Genomic DNA, 19,194 nt, shown 5'->3' on the forward strand with positions numbered 1-19,194 from the left:
GAAAATCACCGTTTTTGCATTCACTACATCCTTGACTGGCATCTGTTCTCTTTCCAAATCAAATCAGACTTAATGTTTAAAAACCGGCTGAATCTAGGAAGGCAGCAACTTTTATTCTGTTTTGGGGAATAGAATAGAGTATAGAATAGAATATAGAATATAGAATATAGAATATAGAATAGAATAGAATAGAATAGAATAGAATAGAATAGAATAGAACAGAACAGAATTCTTTATTGGCCAAGTGTGATTGGACACGCAAGGAATTTGTCTTGGTGCAAATGCTCTCAGCGTACATAAAAGAAAAGATACCTTCGTCAAGAGTCAAGAATCATTAGGTACAACACTTAATCATAGTCATAGGGTACAATAAGCAATCAAATCATACTAGGAGACAGTCAATATAAATCATAAGGACACAAGCGACAAAGTTACACTCATACAGTCACAAGTGGGAGGGGATGGGTGATAGGAACGATGGGAAGATTAATAATGATAGTAGTGCAGACTTTGTAAATAGTTAGACAATGTTGAGGGAATTATTTGTTTAGCAGAGTGATGGCGTTGGGAAAAAAAACTGTCCTTGTGTCTAGTTGTTCTGGTGTGCAGTGCCCTATAGCATCGTTTTGAGGGTGGGAGTTGAAACAGTTTATGTCCAGGATGTGAGGGGTCTGTAGGTATTTTCACAGCCCCCTTTTTGACTCGTGCAGGATACAGGTCCTCCATGGAAGGCAGGTTGGTAGTAATTGTTTTTTTCTGCAGTCCTAATTATCCCTTGAAGTCCGTGTCTGTCCTGTTGGGTTGCAGAACCAAACCAGACAGTTACAGAGGTGCAGATGACAGACTCCATCATTCCTCTGTAGAACTGGATCAGCAGCTCCTTTTGGGCAGTTTGAGCTTTCTGAATTGGTGCAGGAAGAACCTTTTTTGTTGGGCTTTTTTGATGACGTTTTTGATGTTAGGTGTCCATTTTAAGTCTTGAGATATGATAAAACTTACACATGTGAAGGTTTCTACTGTTAATACTCTGTTGTCTAGTATTGTAAGAGGTGGTAGTATGGGAGGGTTTCTTCTAAAGTCTATTTCTACGGTTTTGAGTGTGTTCAGTTCCAGATTGTTCCAGTTACACCACGAGGCAAGTTGTACAACCTCCCGTCTGTCTGCGGATTTGCCATTGTCTCGAATGAGACCAATCACTGTTGTGTCAATAGCAAACTTCAGTATTTTCACAGATGGATTGTTTGAGATGCAGTCATTGGTATATAGGGAGAAGAGAAGTGGAGAAAGCACACAGCCTTGGGGGGGGGGGGCCCTGTGCTAACTGTACAGGTATCAGATGTGATTCTGCCTACCTTCTGATATAACAGAGTGTTTGGAACCGTTGTTAAGAGAATCATTGCATTGGTTAAGTTAATAACATGGTTGTTACGTGGCTTTCCCCATTGACTTGGCTCGTCGAAATGTTATCACGTGACCCCGGGACCCTGCAACCGCCATAAATACGAGACAGTGGCCAAGCATCTGAATTTGGATCTGGTGACCACGGGGGATGCTGCGTGAAAAACGGTCCTGAGTCCCTTTTTGTAGCTTTGAACGGCCATTAAAGGAATTGTCAACATTCAAGGACTACCTGTGTAATGTTTTTTTTTTTCTTCTTCTTCGTTTCTTCCTTTGCCAGATTTGGGCCGAGGAAGTGTTCAAGCTGGCCACCAACATCCTCGCCCAAAACGCCTCTCGAAATACTTTTCTGCAAAAAGTGTAAGTGGTTTTTCCGGCCATAATTCAGATAAAGATAAGGAGGAGATTCCTAATTCGCCCCAAATAACCGGCTGACCCGACTTGCATTTGCAAGCTGCCTCCCTGACCCACGCCGGCCTTTGAAACGTGAAGAATCAGATCAGATTTCGATCTGGGTGGGTGGTAATAAAGCCCCCTTTTGGTTTATCTCTTGGGCCCCGATAAGTAGCTCCACCTTCCTTCCTACTCTGTGAACTGAGTGTCCCAATTGTGTGGTTGCAGCTACACCCGGTTGAAACTCCAGGTGAATCAGGATGGGAGGATCCCGGTCAAGAGGTAAGAGAGTTTCCTTTGGGGTTGGGGTCCACATCCTCATTTTGGTTCTGTAGGACAGGGGAGGGGTGGTGGTGGTGGGGGCTTGAACTCTGCCCTCTTGTGGGGAAGGGAAGGAAGAGGAAGATAGAAGAAAGGAGAGGAGAGGAGAAAGATAGAAGAAAAGGAAGGGAAGGGAAGGAAGGTAGAAGAGAGGAAAGGAAAGGTAGTGAAGATAGAAGGAAGGGAAGGAAGATAGAAGAAAGGAGAGGAGAGAAAGATAGAAGGAAAGGAAGGAAAGGAAGATAGAAGAGAGGAGAGGAAAGGTAGTGAAGATAGAAGGAAGGGAAGGAAGACAGAAGAAAGGAGAGGAGAGGAAGATAGAGGAAATGGAAGGATAGAAGAAAGGGAAGGAAAGGAAGATAGAAGAAAGGAGAGGAGAGAAGAGGAAGATAGAGGAAAAGGAAGGAAAGGAAGATAGAAGAGAGGAGAGGAAAGGTAGTGAAGATAGAAGGAAGGGAAGGAAGACAGAAGAAAGGAGAGGAGAGGAAGATAGAGGAAATGGAAGGATAGAAGAAAGGGAAGGAAAGGAAGAAGATAGAAGAAAGGAGAGGAGAGGAAGATAGAGGAAATGGAAGGATAGAAGAAAGGGAAGGAAAGGAAGGTAGAAGAAAGGAGAGGAGAGGAAGATAGAGGAAATGGAAGGGAAGGAAGATATAAGAAAGGGAAGGAATGAATGATAGAAGAAAGAAGAGGAAAGGAAGGTAGAGGAAAGGGAAGGAAAGGAAGATAGAAGAGAGGGAAGGAAGATAGAAGAGAGGAGAGGAAGATAAAAGAAAGGGAAGATAGAAGAGAGGAGAGGAGAGGAAAGGAAGTGAGGGAAGGAAGAGAAGGCAAAAGGGAAGAGAAAGGAAGGGGAAAAGAGAAGGGAAGACGGGAGAGAAGGGAAGGGAAGGAAGATAAAAGAGAAAGGAAAAGTAAATGGACGAAGAAGGGAAGGGAAAGGAAAAGGGAGGGTGGAAGGAAGGGAGGGAGGGAGGGCAGGAAGGAAATAATTTAAAGAATATTATTGCAAATCTTCCAGGCATGGGATAACGAACATACAGGAAGTCCCCAACTTAACAACTCTTCATTTTAGTGATTGTGCAAAGTTAAAAGGACACTGAAAAAGTCAGTCAAACGGCGATTCCCTTCATCTCTGTAGCAAAGAAGTAAAATCCGATGTGACTCACTTAAACCGCCTTGCTTAGCAACAGCCCCCCCCCCAAAAAAAAATTGCGTCCGTAAATCGAGGATCAGCCTATAGTTTCATATTAAGATTTTTATTTATTTTTATTTTATTTTAAAAAGGGCTGGAAATTTGGACTGCAGATCATTTGGCTCCGGCTTGACAAGGTTTGGGCTTGGCCAGGACTGTCCTGGGTTTACTCGGGAGTTTGGCTGGCTGGGAGCGAATGCCACCGTTCAGCCTCCTCCCTGAAGGCGAGGCAGGAGCCAGGGCATTGCTTAGCACCCATTTCTGCCTGCGGTCGGTGAAAGTCAGGCCAGCCTGGGAAGAAAGCCCCGCCCGTTGAGTATTGTCCAAAAGCACAGAAAGTGGTGCGGCTGTGAGGAACAATCTACACCTCGCAGCTCCTTTGACATAACCTCCTCCTTTCTCTGCGTGGGAGAGATAAGCCCAGCCAGGCTGGTTTGGTTCCAAGCATGTGTGTGGTTTTTTTTTTTTCCCTTTCCAAGTTTAGTTTGATGGCGATAAATCATTTGAGCCTTGCCGGAAGATTCTAGGCTGGCAGAATTCGAACGGAGTGGGGAGGGGCCTGGGAGGTCATCTAGTCCAACCCACTGCTCGAGTAGGAAGAGACCCTAGACCAGGGCTGTCAAACTCGATTTTTTTTCTTTTGTTGTTGCTTTTGTTTGCTTCTTGCAGTATTCTCAAAATGTTCTCGGCTGACAAGAAGCGCGTGGAGACAGCCCTGGAATCCTGCAGCCTGAATTTCAACAGGGTATGTTCTTCAGGGGTGGGTGGGTGGGGGGGAGAGAGAGAGACAAGGGGGTGGGGTTGCTCCTTCCTCTGATTCTCCTCAGTCACCCAGATCCCTTCCTCATCATCACCCCAAAAATTTAAGTTTGCCAGGATCCTAATGTCTACTTACTTGAGGGAGGGAGGAGGAGGAGAAGGAGAGGAAGAAGAAGAGGAGAAGGAGAGGAAGAAGAGGAGGAGGAGGAGAGGAGAGGAGGAGGGAGAGGAAGAGGAGGAGGAGGAAGGAGAGGAAGAAGAAGAGGAGAAGGGAGAAGGAGAGGAGGAAGGAGAGGAGGAGGAAGGAGAAGAAAGGAGGAGGAAAGAGAAGAAGGAGGAAGGAGAGGAAGAGGAGGAAGAGGAAGAGGAGGAGGAGAGGAAGAAGAGGAGGAGGAAGGAGAGGAAGAGGAGGAGGAAAGGAAGAGGAAGAAGAAGAGAAGGAGAGGAAGAAGAAGAGGAGGAGGAAGGAGAGGAGGAAGGAGAAGAAAGGAGGAGGAAAGAGAAAGAGCAGGAAGGAGAAGAGGAGAAGGAGAGGAAGAAGAGGAGGAGGAAGGAGAGGAGGAGAAAGGAGAGGAAGAAGAAGAGGAGGAAGGAGAGGAAGAAGAAGAGGAGGAGAAAGGAGGAAGAGGGGGAGGAAGGAGAGAAAGAGGAGGAAGGAGGGGAGGAGGAAAGAACAAAGAATAGCAGGAGTGAGAGAAGAAGGAAGGAAGAGGAAGGAGAGGAGGATAAAGAGGGAAGAACAAAGAAGTAGGGAGAGAAGGAAGGAACACGTATGGACTTCAACTCCCAGAATTCCCCAGGCCAGCAGGGCTGGCTGGGGGATTCTGGGAAATGAAGCCCACACATCTTAAAAGTCGCCAAGGTCGAGAAACCTAATTTATTCCTAAATCTCCGCTCCAACCTTCCCGTAGCCTCGCATTATGTCCCTCCTTCCAGCCTCCCCAGAACTTCCAGGAAGGATTCAAATTTCGCTAGCGTCCTCCGCCCGTTTGCAAATCATTTCTTTCGTCCCCAGAGCGAGTCGATCAAACCCGAAGAATTCACCCTGGAGATCTTTGAGCATTTCCTCAACAAGCTTTGCCTTCGTCCCGACATTGACAAAATCTTGCTGGAGATGTGAGTAAAACAGGTCCTTTTTGCGTGTCTGAAGCCGTTACGATACAGAAACTGAGGCACGGTATATATAAGTACCAACTCGACTTGTGACCATAATGTTCTTTGTCAGTTATGGTCGTTAAGTCTCAGGGATCATAAATTGGGTCCCCCATACAACCAACCCAATTTTATGAGCATACCTGAAATCAATTTGTTGGGTTTTTTGGGGGGGTGGTAGTACAGATCACCTTCAAGAAGTGAGGGGAGCCGAATGTCAACTCATAAAACATTTTCTACACACATTTTATAGTTGTCCACAGAAGGAAGGGGGAGGGAGTTTCAAAGAGTGTGGAATCGAAAGTATATTCCATTCATATTTTCTTCAGAGACCGATTAGATGACTGAAGCTTCGGCCACGCAAAAAGTCTAATTGGAGAGCATGATTGATGACTCTTGGCTATGGACGTGTTTCGTTGGAGAATATGAATTATGATACACTCAGAGGGGTTGGGGGAAAAGCAGGGTCAAAGGTGACAATGAATTACGTGTCTGAGGGTCGGCTATGCCCAGGTTATGCCGACATGTTGCCTTCCAGTAAATCCTTCTAAGTTTGGGGAGTTTGGCTCGAGACTCATGATTTAATTGGGGTAACTGCCGGAATCCTGACAGACGTGACTTTTTCACCCTTACGACTGTTGCGGTCACAGGATCAAAATTCAGATGCTTAGCAACTAACTCGTATTTATGACGGTCTCAGTGTCCGCAGTGTCACATTATCCCCTTTTGCAACCTGACCCAGCGAAATCAACAGGGATTCCACTTAACAACCATGTTTCTCAACACCTGCCGTGATTCCCTTAACGGCTCTGGCAGGAAAAAGCTTGTAAAAGGGGACAAACCTTCCTTAACAAGTGTCTCGCTTAACGACAGAAATGGTCAGCGCCGTTGTCATAAGTCGAGGACTTAAACCTGTATCCGACTCCATTTTTTTTAACCCCTTCCCTGTCCTTTATCTGTCCTCACCCAATCAGCGGAGCCAAAGGGAAGCCGTATCTCAGCCTCGACCAGCTGATGGAATTTATCAACCAGAAGCAGCGGGACCCCCGTCTCAACGAGGTCTTGTACCCTCCCTTGACGCGGGCGCAAGTCCGCCAACTGATCGCCAAGTACGAACCCAACCAGCAATTCCAGCAAAGGGGTAAGATACCTGATATATTTATATATACATATATATTTCAGTTTCAAACATGCAAACCTTTCGTTTTTTTTCTCGAGCAGCGTGTCGTCTGGGCGCAAACACCTCTGTGCCACGTTCTTCACCATTTACAACAGAGGGTCCCCAAACTTGGCAACTTTAAGACTTGTAGACTTCAACTCCCAGAATTCCTCAGCCAGTTATGCTTGTGGACTTCAACTCCCAGAATTCTCAGAATGCTGGCTGAGGAATTCTGGGAGTTGAAGTCCGCAAGTCTTAAAAGTTGCCAAATTTGGAGACCTCTGATTTACTCCCAGAATTCCCCCGTCAATATGCTTTACGTCTGTGTGTGCGCTACAACTCCCAGAATTTTCCAGCCAGCTTGCTTTTTAGGATATGTGGACTTCAATTCCCAGATCTCCCAGCCAGCATTCTGAGAATTCTGGGAGTTGAAGTCCACAAGTCTTAAAGTTGCCAAGTTTGGAGACCTCTGATTTACAACATCGTTCACATTCACATTGATATTATTTCTCTAAACTTAGAATTAAGAGACATCAAACAGCTAAACATTAGACGACTCTTCTGGTGATCATGCCTTATTAAAGTTACATCTCATTATTCTCATCGTACATATAATAACAGTTATCATTTTTTTCCTATCTCTATCTTAGTTTATTTTCTGTTCTCCTTTATTCTTCCTCATTTCTAAATTCCTTTTTTATTCTCTAACCATTGATAGAATATTTTCCATATCACAATAGGCTTCCCTGTTGAGTTGGCTTGCCAGAAGTTGACGCTGCAACTGTCACAAATGCGAGTCAGTCATCAAAGCAACCGAATATAGGCCAATGTGACCATGGGGGACGCTGAAACGGTCATAAGTGTGAAAAACAATCCTAAGTCGCTTTTTTCAGTGCCGTTTTAACTTTGAACGGTCACTAAATGAACTGTTGTAAGTGGAGGACAATCTGCAATAATATTTTAGTCATAAAACAAGGCAGGTTCTTGGATTGTGGCTGAAATTTTCTTTGTGCTGGCTTCCTCATTCTTTTCACTTCCCTTTTATTTGAAATCCTTGACTTTGGCCAAGGGAGTTCTGGTCCAACTCGATCCTCAAGTCTTCCTCTTCCTTTCCCAGATCAGATGTCCCTGGAGGGTTTTGGGCGCTACTTGGGGGGTGAAGAGAACACCATTGTGCCACCCGAAAAGCTGGACCTGAGTGATGACATGACGCATCCGCTGAGCAGCTACTTCATTAATTCTTCACATAATACCTACCTCACAGGTACGTATAGATACTGGGCTGGGCAGCTTTGTAGGCATCTGTCTCTCTCTCTTTTTACTCTGAGTGTGTGTGTATAGATATCTTTAGATATCTATATTTATCTATCTTTCCATCTATCTATATCTTTCTATATATCTCTCTGTCTCTTTATCTATCTCTATTTTTATCTATCTGTCTTATCTATCTATCATCTATCTATCTGTCTGTCTATCTATCCCTATCTATATCTTTATATATCTCTATCTCTCTTTATCTATCTATCTATCTATCTATCTATCTATCTATCTATCTATCTATCATCTATCTATCTATCTATCTCTTCTGTAAAGTCTTTATTCTTTATTATAATGTGCCTTGTTTGGTTTTGGTTTAGTTCAGAGTTTTTCAACCGTGGCAATTTTAAGCTGTATGGACTTCAACTCCCAGCATCCTTCAAACTCAGCCAAGTTTGCAAAGGCTACTGGGAATTGCAGTTCCCCTAACACAGAGCAGTGTTTCTCCACCCTGGCAACTTGAAGACAGGTGACTTCAACTCCCAGCATCCCTTTCTCTCAGCCAAGCGTGCAAAAGACTGCTGGGAACTGCAGTTTACATAACATAATACAATGTTTCTCAACCCTGGCCACTATTTGATGTGTGCGGGTGTCAATCCCAAAATTCCCTAACCAGTATGCTGACTGGAGTATTTCTGGTAATTGAAGCCCAGCTATTTTAAACTTATTGAGGTTGAGTGTTGTTAGAGCGTTGTGGTGTCACAAAATCCCACGTTAAATGATATTGCCAGTGAGTTCTTTAATTCAAGACGATTTGCAGAAGCATTTGGAGTTCAAAGCATTCAATGGAGTTGTGGCTGAGAGAAAAATTTAATGACTCATTTTTTATAGCTTGCATTTGAGCATTTTATTGACATTCCAGCAATTAACACCAGGCAGAGGTGACTCCACCCTGTTCTTTATCTATTGGTACAATTTGTTTTTTCACCCTTTACCACAGAGATGGGGAACTTTTAGCTTTAAGTCAGTATTTCTCAACCTTAGCAATGTTAAGAGGTGTGCATTTCAACTCCCAGAAGTTTTCAGCCAGCGTGCTTTAAGATTGGTGGACTACAGGCCCCAGAATTCCCCAGCCAGCATGCTTTAATATTTGTGGATTTCAACTCCCAAAATTCCTCAGCCAGCCTGCTTTAAGATGGGTGGTCTTCAACTCCCAGAATTCCCTGTCAGTATGCTTTACGATGTGTGAACTACAACTCCCAGAATTCCCCTGTCAGTATGCTTTACATCTATGTGTGGACCACAACTCCCAGAATTTTCCAGGCGGCTTGCTTTAGGATATGTGGACTTCAATTCCCAGATCTCCCAGCCAGCATTCTGAGAATTCTGGGAGTTGAAGTCTGCCCATCTTAAAGTTGCAAGGTTGAAAACAGTGCTCAATGGTTATGTGAACTGCAGTTCCCAGCAGCCTTTGCAACCTTGTCCAGAAGTGAGGGATGTTGGGAATTGGAGTTCTGTAACAGCTGGGGGAAGAGATGCAGGCGGCCAGAACTGACTGGAGATGGTTTGAATGTTGCAGCAAATCCTGATATGGTTGGCTTGATCTTGGCTTAGAGCTGCCCTTAAACGCAATCTTTGCCGTTTATGGCTTAGAGGACGATAGTTGTACAAGATCAGGCTCCAGGCACGGGTGTGAATCCAGCCACTTCAAATGTACGTGTAGAAACGGAGCCAGCAAGCGAAAAAATGCAGCTCAATTGTAGAATAATTCGAATAATTGAAGGTGGCAATACATTGCCTTCCGTGTTGCAGCCTCTGGAGACGTCACCCCAATTAGTTGGCGCCAAAGAACGGAGAAATTTTTCTCTCGGATAATAGCTTACAATTTCCTAGCGTCCTCGGGGGGAGAAGCGGAGAGTAACAAAAGCGTTTCTGGCCTCACTTTGTGAAGTGAAAATCTTGCACAGTAGGCAGCATCTTCAAATTCTTCTTTTTTTTGTATCTTTGGTATTCCGAAGAAGAAATATTTGCAAAAAGAACAAATAGACATCCTCAAAGCATCCTTGTTTCCCAAGATAACTTGGTTTGCTTTTCCTGTCCGAAGGAAATTAGGGTGCGGCGTTAACATCGCTTACAGGTTGTCCTTGACTTACGACCATTCGTTTTAGTGACTGTTTGAAATTACAGTGGACCTACTTCAGGGTTACCTGCAACTGGATTCAAACTTCTAACAGTTTCCCAGGCCCCGGGGGTCACATGACAAAACGTCAAGCATTTGGCGACTGGGCCTCTTTCCTCCTTGAGCAGCCGGTTGGACTAGAAGACCTTCAAGGTCCCTTCCAAGTCTCGTCCTCCTCCTCCTCTTCCTCCTCTTCTCCTCCTTCTCCTCCTCCTCCTCCTCCTCCTCCTCCTCTTCCTCCTCTTCCTCTTACCCTTCCTCTTCCTCTCCTCCTCCTCCTCCTCCTCTTCCTCCTCCTCTTCCTCCTCCTCCTCCTCCTCCTCCCCTTCCCCTTCCCCTTCCCCTTCCTCTTCCTCTCCCTCTCCTCCTCCTCCTCTTCCTCTTCCTCTCCTTCTCCTCCTCCTCCTCCTTCACCTCTTCTTCTTCCTCCTCTTCCTCCTCTCCTCCTCCTCCTCCTCCTCTTCCCCTTCCTCTTCCTCTTCCTCTCCCTCTCCTCCTCCTCCTCCTCCTTCTACTCTTCTTCTTCCTCCTCCTCCTCCATTATGCAACTGAGGTCTCAGCCATCTCTTATCTGAGACACAGCCTCTTTTCATCCATCCCTCAAGGTCTTTCTCACCTACCATTCCAGCCATGTCCTTTACAGCCTGATCAATTGGGGAAGATCCTGCCTTCTGAACATCTGTCTCCATCCATTATGCAGCTGAGGGCTCGGCTCTTCCTTCTGTCTCCCGAGGACATTCCTTTACCATTTCCCCCCCTCTTTTTTTTTTTCCTTCCAGCCGGGCAGCTGACGGGCAATTCCTCCGTGGAAATGTACCGGCAGGTGCTCTTAAGCGGCTGCCGCTGTATCGAACTCGATTGCTGGAAAGGGCGTCCCCAGGACGAAGAGCCGTTCATCACCCACGGATTCACCATGACGACAGAAATACCTTTTAAGGTACTCTTTCAACTCCCCTGGGTACTTGGTCCTCCTGGAGGGTAAGAGGTTGGGGACCCAAGAGGTTTTCTGGTCCAACACCTCCTCTCAAGGCAGGAACCAAGGGAGATGGGCAGTTAAAAATATGAAATATAAATGGAATAAATCTCTGTGGCATTGTTTCTCAAACTTGGCAACTTGAAGATGGGTGGACTTCAACTCCCAGAATTCCCTAGTCAGGATGCTTTAAGTTGGGTGGACTTCAACTCCCATAATTCCCTGGTCAGCCTGCTTTAGGATGGATGGACTTCAACTTCCGAATTCCCTGGCCAGTGGGTTTTAAGATAGGTGGACTTCAACTCCCAGAATTCCCCAGCCAGCCGGCTTTAAGATGGGTGGACTTCAACTCCCAGAATTCCCTAGTCAGGATGCTTTAAGTTGGGTGGACTTCAACTCCCATAATTCCCTGGTCAGCCTGCTTTAGGATGGATGGACTTCAACTTCCGAATTCCCTGCCCAGCAGGTTTTAAGATAGGTGGACTTCAACTCCCAGAATTCCCCAGCCAGCCGGCTTTAAGATGGGTGGACTTCAACTCCCAGAATTCCCTAGTCAGGATGCTTTAAGTTGGGTGGACTTCAACTCCCAGAATTCCCCAGCCAGGATGCTTTAAGTTGGGTGGACTTCAACTCCCATAATTCCCTGGTCAGCCTGCTTTAGGATGGATGGACTTCAACTTCCGAATTCCCTGGCCAGTGGGTTTTAAGATAGGTGGACTTCAACTCCCAGAATTCCCCAGCCAGCCGGCTTTAAGATGGGTGGACTTCAACTCCCAGAATTCCCCAGCCAGCCGGCTTTAAGATGGGTGGACTTCAACTCCCAGAATTCCCCAGCCAGGATGCTTTAAGTTGGGTGGACTTCAACTCCCATAATTCCCTGGTCAGCCTGCTTTAGGATGGATGGACTTCAACTTCCGAATTCCCTGGCCAGCAGGTTTTAAGATAGGTGGACTTCAACTCCCAGAATTCCCCAGCCAGCCGGCTTTAAGATGGGTGGACTTCTACTCCCAGAGTTCCCTAACTCGGATACTTTAAGTTGGGTGGACTTCAAGTCCGAGGATTCCCTGGTTAGCCTGCTTTAAGATGGATGGACTTCAACTCCCAGAATTCCCCAGATGGATGAACTTTAACATGGATGGACTTCAGCTCCCAGAATTCCCCATGCTATTCATCTACCACTCTGCGGCAAACCTTGATCATTTTGCCCGAGTTTTTTGGTCCCTTCGCTCCCCAATGCTTAATCCCTTCGCTCGCCTCTCTCTCTCTCTCTCTCTCTCTCTCTCTCGGTTGCAGGAGGTCATCGAAGCCATCGCGGAAAGCGCCTTCAAGACCTCGCCCTACCCAGTCATCCTTTCCTTTGAGAACCACGTTGACTCGTGAGTAAAGTTACTGGCAGCCAGAGCGGATCCTGGTGGGAGCTGCCCATCTGTCTTGTATTCTCTTTTACAGAGGTTCTGTCCGTGCTTCCAAAAATGGCTTTTTCTCTGGTTTTCCCCTCTCCATTTGTAGAGCAAAACAGCAGGCTAAGATGGCCGAATATTGCCGAAGCATCTTCGGCGACGCCCTTCTGATCGACCCCTTTGAAAAATATCCAGTAAGTAACTCTTAATGGACTTGGCTGACTTTTTAAAAAAAAAATAACATTTATTAAACAATTTTTCTTATCTACAACATCATTTCCATTCGTTGTAATGCTTTCGTGACGGTATACATCCTTTTACGTAAATCTTAACTATCTATACACTTGTTTATATTGCTTAATCTACCTTTATCCTCTATGACTTTCACCGTATTATCTTATTGTCGTCTTCTCCATTCAACTCTATATCTATTATTTAGCCAGTCATATACAGTACATTCCACGTCACAGAATAATCAGTTTTCTCTATTTCCTTTATCTCCATGGTCAACTTATCGGCACACTCTAGTATTTTTCTTATCACATTTTCCTCTGGTGTATCATTTTTCCAATTCTGTGTGTAGCAAGTTATTCTTGCTGCCGTTAATAAATGTAGCATTAGATAATCTTGTTTTATTTAATCATATTTTCCCATTATACCTAATAGAAAACTCTCCGGTCTTAATTCAATTTGCTGTTTAATTATTTCCTCTATCCATTTTTTTTTGTCCTTATCCAATATCTTCTCGCTACGGGGCATGTCCACCACGCATGGTAATATGTTCCTTGCTTTTGTTTGCATTTCCAACACTCAGCGGATCTGTTGGGGACTTGGCTGACTTTTATCGACAGGTGGTCAGAATCCGAATCTGAACTGAGAGCTGGAAGGGACCTTGGAGGTCTTCTAGTCCAGACCCCTGGTCTAACAGGAGAACCTATAGAATAGAATAGAATAGAATAGAATAGAATAGAATAGAATAGGGAACAGAACAGAACAGAGTAGAATAGAATAGAATAGAATAGAATAGAATAGAATAGAATAGAATAGAATAGAATAGAATAGAATAGAATAGAATAGAATAGAATAGAATAGAATAGAATAGAATAGAATAGAATAGAATAGAATAGAATAGAATAGAATAGAATAGAATAGAATAGAATAGAACAGAACAGAACAGAACAGAACAGAACAGAATAGAATTCTTTATTGGCCAAGTGAGATTGGATATGCAAGGAATTTGTATTGGTGCAAATGCTCTCAGTATACATAAAAGATATATATATATATATACATATACCATTTCAGACAAGTGACTGTCCAGTCTCCTCGACGTACAGCCGCCCTTGAGCAGCCACAACTCCCATTGTTAAGGGAGACATTTGTTAAGGGAGTTTTGCTCCATTTTTCCACCTTTCTTGCCGCCGTTTGTAAGGTCGTAAGTCCCCCTTTTCAGTACCATTGTAACTTTGAATGGACATTAAACGAACTGCTGTAAGTCGGGGATTGCCTGCATTGATAAGAGATGAGATATGGGAAGACCAGATCGTCTTTCGTGGTCCTTGATGTCTCCCTCTTTTCCAAATTAAGTTTTCTGTGATGACCCAAAGGGACGTGGCACAAAAGCAACAAAGTCCCAAAAGTAGGTAAAATCCCTTTAATACCTCCAACTTGGCCCCCAATGTCCATTTATCATTGGCTGGAGAAAAAAACTCTTTCAAGAATGGTTTTTAAAGGGAAGAAATTCAGTCCGAACCCAAAGTACATATAAATTATAAATAAAAACCAACACAAACCACGCTGCAGCAATTAACGAGACAGAGCAGGATAAAGAATGCCAGAACCCAAATAAGACTTAACAAACAAAGATAATGCACGCTTTGCTTCCAGTAAGGTGCTGCGTGCAAACACCCTCTTTGTCCTGTTTTCCCAGCTGCAGCTAATGAAGGGAATCAGGGCCCTTTTCTCCCCTGTAACCCATGTTGCTCCCTTCTCCGTTTCTCCCTGCGTGCCCTAGGATGCAAAGGGGGTGGGCCTGGGTCTTCCTCTGAGTGCTCAGCCGGACTTTGCCCTTCCCCAGTTTCCTCCACAGCCCCCCCGGAGCCACATTCCCACTCCCTGTCAGCTGTTCCACCTCCCCCTCGGAATGATACTCCCAACAGGGGCATGACATTTTCTTTGTGGTTCGGCTCAGCTAATTTTCCCATTTGTCTTCTCCCCCTCCCTCTCTTCCTGCAGCTCCAGCCTGGCATAGCCTTACCAAGCCCCCAGGAATTATTGGGGCGCATTCTGGTGAAAAACAAGAAACGTCGCACCCACATCAAGGGGACAGAAGGCAGCGTACGCAAACGGGTTTTGGAGCAGACGCCCAGTTCCTACAGCGACTCTTCCGGGGTGGGCGAGCCAGGTTCTCCCGCCTTGGGTAGGTGCCCCAAAGTTATTTCTTCATTTTTTATTAAATCTACAGGCAAGCCCGTCACACTTATCCAAAGCAACCCTGAATTCTTGCTGCTTCTTTTGGGAAAAAAAAAATCCCGTCTCGGCTAGCAAAGAAGCTGAGTTTTTGCTTGTGCAAAGTCAAGGGCAGAAGGAAGTCCAGGGCAGAAAAGAGAGAGAAATCAAAGGAAGGAAGGAAGGAAGGAAGAAGGAAGGAAGGAAGGAAGGAAGGAAGGAAGGAAGGAAGGAAGGAAGGAAGGAAGGAAGGAAGGAAGGAAGGAAGAGACAGATGGGAAGGGAGGGAGGGAAGAAAGAAGGGAGGAGGAAAGGGGAAGGGAAAGAATGAAAGAAAGAAAGTAAAATGGAAGGAAGGAAAATTGGAAGGAGAGGGAGGGAGGGAAGAAGGAAGTAAAGAAGGGAGGAGGAAAGGGGAAGGAAGGAAAAGAGGAAGGAAGGAAAATTGGAGGGAGGGAGGGAAAAAGAAGAGAAAAAAGAAGGAAAGGAAGGAAGGGAAATTGGAGGCAGAAGGGAAAGAAGGAAGGAAGGGAAAAGAGAAGAAAAGAAAAGGAAGGAATGTGGAAGGAGGGAGGAGTCAACCAAAGTACAAAAAGGCAAGAAGAAAAATAGAAGAAAAACAGAACAGAAAGAAAAAAAAATGCAAAGATTTTGATCTTCTTTATCATACTTATAATTCTAAATTTGGCCTCTTAATCGATGATGACAGCATATCTGCCTTCTTTCTATCGTCTATCCCGTTTAATCGAAGCAGCCGAGGAGAGAAAAGGAAAGCAAGAAGAAGCTGGCTGATTTCTTTTTTCTTTTCTTTTTTAATTTTAGCATCCCTTCCTCTCTTTTAGGGTCTCCCTTTGCCGAACAGCCGGAAATCCTTTCCTCCATCCTGACCAATGGGGAGGAAAAGGCCTCGGACAGAATGGCAAAACTAGGGGAACCCCGCAAATCTATTGGTGAGACAACCCCAAACAGAGGCATATCCAAACTAAGGTGAAGAAAAGGTTTTCCCAATGTGCCAGCTTGGGGATTCTGGGAGTGGAAATCCACCCCTCTTAAAGCCTGCTGGCTGTGGGATTCTGGGAGTGGAAGCCCACCCCTCTTAAAGCAGGCTGGCTGTGGGATTCTGGGAGTGGAAGTCCACCCTCTTAAAGCCTGCTGGCTGGGGGATTCTGGGAGTGGAAGTCCATCCCTCTTAAAGCATGCTGGCTGGGGCATTCTGGGAGTGGAAGTCCACCCTCTTAAAGCAGGCTGGCTGTGGGATTCTGGGAGTGGAAGTCCACCCCTCTTAAAACATGCTGGCTGGGGATTCTGGGAGTGGAAGTCCACCCTCTTAAAGCAGGCTGGCTGTGGGATTCTGGGAGTGGAAGTCCACCCCTCTTAAAGCATGCTGGCTGGGGGATTCTGGGAGTGGAAGTCCACCCCTCTTAAAGCAGGCTGGCTGTGGGATTCTGGGAGTGGAAGTCCATCCCTCTTAAAGCATGCTGGCTGGGGCATTCTGGGAGTGGAAGTCCACCCTCTTAAAGCCTGCTGGCTGGGGGATTCTGGGAGTGGAAGTCCACCCCTCTTAAAGCATGCTGGCTGGGGGATTCTGGGAGTGGAAGTCCACCTCTTAAAGCAGGCTGGCTGTGGGATTCTGGGAGTGGAAGCCCACCCCTCTTAAAGCAGGCTGGCTGTGGGATTCTGGGAGTGGAAGTCCACCCTCTTAAAGCCTGCTGGCTGGGGGATTCTGGGAGTGGAAGTCCACCCTCTTAAAGCATGCTGGCTGGGGGATTCTGGGAGTGGAAGTCCACCCCTCTTAAAGCAGGCTGGCTGTGGGATTCTGGGAGTGGAAGCCCACCCTCTTAAAGCAGGCTGGCTGTGGGATTCTGGGAGTGGAAGTCCACCCTCTTAAAGCATGCTGGCTGGGGGATTCTGGGAGTGGAAGTCCATCCCTCTTAAAGCATGCTGGCTGTGGGATTCTGGGAGGAAGTCCACCCCTCTTAAAGCAGGCTGGCTGTGGGATTCTGGGAGTGGAAGCCCACCCCTCTTAAAGCAGGCTGGCTGTGGGATTCTGGGAGTGGAAGTCCACCCCTCTTAAAGCATGCTGGCTGGGGATTCTGGGAGTGGAAGTCCACCCCTCTTAAAGCATGCTGGCTGGGGATTCTGGGAGTGGAAGTCCACCCTCTTAAAGCAGGCTGGCTGTGGGATTCTGGGAGTGGAAGCCCACCCTCTTAAAGCAGGCTGGCTGTGGGATTCTGGGAGTGGAAGTCCACCCCTCTTAAAGCATGCTGGCTGGGGGATTCTGGGAGTGGAAGTCCACCCCTCTTAAAGCATGCTGGCTGGGGGATTCTGGGAGTGGAAGTCCACCCCTCTTAAAGCATGCTGGCTGGGGGATTCTGGGAGTGGAAGTCCACCCCTCTTAAAGCAGGCTGGCTGTGGGATTCTGGGAGTGGAAGCCCACCCCTCTTAAAGCAGGCTGGCTGTGGGATTCTGGGAGTGGAAGTCCACCCCTCTTAAAGCATGCTGGCTGGGGATTCTGGGAGTGGAAGTCCACCCTCTTAAAGCATGCTGGCTGGGGGATTCTGGGAGTGGAAGTCCACCCCTCTTAAAGCATGCTGGCTGGGGGATTCTGGGAGTGGAAGTCCACCCCTCTTAAAGCATGCTGGCTGGGGATTCTGGGAGTGGAAGCCCACCCCTCTTAAAGCATGCTGGCTGGGGATTCTGGGAGTGGAAGCCCACCCCTCTTAAAGCAGGCTGGCTGTGGGATTCTGGGAGTGGAAGTCCACCCCTCTTAAAGCAGGCTGGCTGGGGGATTCTGGGAGTGGAAGCCCACCCTCTTAAAGCAGGCTGGCTGTGGGATTCTGGGAGTGGAAGTCCACCCTCTTAAAGCATGCTGGCTGGGAGGATTCTGGGAGTGGAAGTCCACCCCTCTTAAAGCAGGCTGGCTGGGGATTCTGGGAGTGGAAGTCCATCCCTCTTAAAGCATGCTGGCTGGGGCATTCTGGGAGTGGAAGTCCACCCTCTTAAAGCAGGCTGGCTGTGGGATTCTGGGAGTGGAAGTCCACCCCTCTTAAAGCCTGCCGGCTGTGGGATTCTGGGAGTGGAAGTCCACCCCTCTTAAAGCAGGCTGGCTGTAGGATTCTGGGAGTGGAAGCCCACCCCTCTTAAAGCAGGCTGGCTGTGGGATTCTGGGAGTGGAAGTCCACCCTCTTAAAGCAGGCTGGCTGTAGGATTCTGGGAGTGGAAGCCCACCCCTCTTAAAGCAGGCTGGCTGGGGATTGTGCGAGAATGATCCAAACATCTCAAAGTTGCTAACTTTTAAAAGCAAAAGTTAGCCCTCCTGGGAATGGTACTTCCTTGAGGTTCAGCACCCCAACTAGTGATTTCCCCATCCTGCAGACAAATAGCCAACTAACCCTTTGACCACCGAGCCCCTAATCCCCTTCCTTTCTCCCCACCGCCAGACCGGGAAGCTGAAAGCGAGGAGGAGGAAGAACAGCAAGATCCCAAAAAGCCTACAACGGATGAAGTAAGTGCAAATGGAAGAGGGGGTGCTTCAGCAGGGCCTATCCACCATATTTTGGGGTGCACGAACGACTTTCGCAGAGGCCATGAAGAGGAAAACAAAAGGGGATGAAAAAATAAGTGGAGTCATTTTATTTCTAGAACTCCCAGAAGTCATTGCAAGAGCCCTGATGGGTAAAAGATTCATTTCCCAGGTTTCCCCACCAGCCATGAGCCAGAAGGGATTCTGGGAACTGGAGTTTTAAAGCAGATAGAGCATTTTTTGAAGTTTTGCATTGCTGACACTGTTATTTTTCCTCCTCCTCCTCCTCCTCTCTTCTTCTTCTTCTTCTTCTTCTTCTTCTTCTTCTTCTTCTTCTTCTTCTTCTTCTTCTTCTTCTTCTTCTTCTTCTTCTTCTTCTTCCTCCTCCTCCTCCTCCTCCTCCTCCTCCTCCTCCTCCTCCTCCTCCTCCTCCTCCTCCTCCTCCTCCTCCTCCTCTTCTTCTTCTTCTTCTTCTTCTTCTTCTTCTTCTTCTTCTTCTTCTTCTTCTTCTTCTTCTTCTTCTTCTCATTCTCCTTTTCATTCTCCTCTTCCTCCTCCTCCTCCTCCTCCTCCTCCCTGCCAACCCCCTGATCACCCCCAGGGCACTGCCAGCAGTGAAGTGAATGCCACAGAGGAGATGTCAACCTTGGTCAATTACATCGAACCAGTCAAGTTCAAGTCCTTCGAGGTGGCCAGCAGTGAGTGAGGGGAGGGAACACGGTCAAGCGATGGTGACCGGCGGCGGAATTCAGCTTCTGCCTTTTGGCCCTTTGCGGCATAAAAACGTTACCCAGAGATGCCTGGTTCCATGCGCCTCTTAATTTTGTCAGCCGTATTTTCTCGGGGGGAGGGAAAAAATGCAGCTAGTCCTCAACTTACGGCCAGGGTTGGGAGCAGTAAATTTGTCACAGTCACTAAATTATGTGACTGCGCCTGATTTTACGGCCTCTTGATTTTCGGCTGGCTGGGGAATTCTGGGAGTTGAAGTCCACAAGTCTTACAGTCGCCATGTTTGGCGACCTCTGATCTATGATTAT

The 19,194-nt window shown here is 46.6% G+C and overlaps 1 protein-coding gene across 1 annotated transcript in view; it reads left to right on the forward strand.

Moving 5' to 3' along the window:
* Positions 1-19,194, forward strand: part of PLCB3 (phospholipase C beta 3) — a 57,845-nt gene that overhangs the window by 20,964 nt on the left and 17,687 nt on the right. The window contains exons 5-17 of the mRNA XM_087943177.1: positions 1,679-1,758; positions 2,020-2,073; positions 3,977-4,052; positions 5,082-5,182; positions 6,193-6,359; positions 7,495-7,641; positions 10,593-10,750; positions 12,080-12,162; positions 12,296-12,380; positions 14,422-14,605; positions 15,477-15,584; positions 18,075-18,139; positions 18,759-18,855. Coding sequence (XP_087799303.1) covers positions 1,679-1,758; positions 2,020-2,073; positions 3,977-4,052; positions 5,082-5,182; positions 6,193-6,359; positions 7,495-7,641; positions 10,593-10,750; positions 12,080-12,162; positions 12,296-12,380; positions 14,422-14,605; positions 15,477-15,584; positions 18,075-18,139; positions 18,759-18,855 — 1,405 coding nt within the window. The remainder of the gene's footprint in view (positions 1-1,678; positions 1,759-2,019; positions 2,074-3,976; positions 4,053-5,081; positions 5,183-6,192; positions 6,360-7,494; positions 7,642-10,592; positions 10,751-12,079; positions 12,163-12,295; positions 12,381-14,421; positions 14,606-15,476; positions 15,585-18,074; positions 18,140-18,758; positions 18,856-19,194) is intronic.

Source organism: Notechis scutatus, chromosome 14 (assembly GCF_049901735.1).
Source record: "Notechis scutatus isolate UNSWTSFEM ecotype Mainland chromosome 14, rNotScu1.2, whole genome shotgun sequence".
NCBI classification, from domain to species: Eukaryota; Metazoa; Chordata; class Lepidosauria; order Squamata; family Elapidae; genus Notechis; species Notechis scutatus.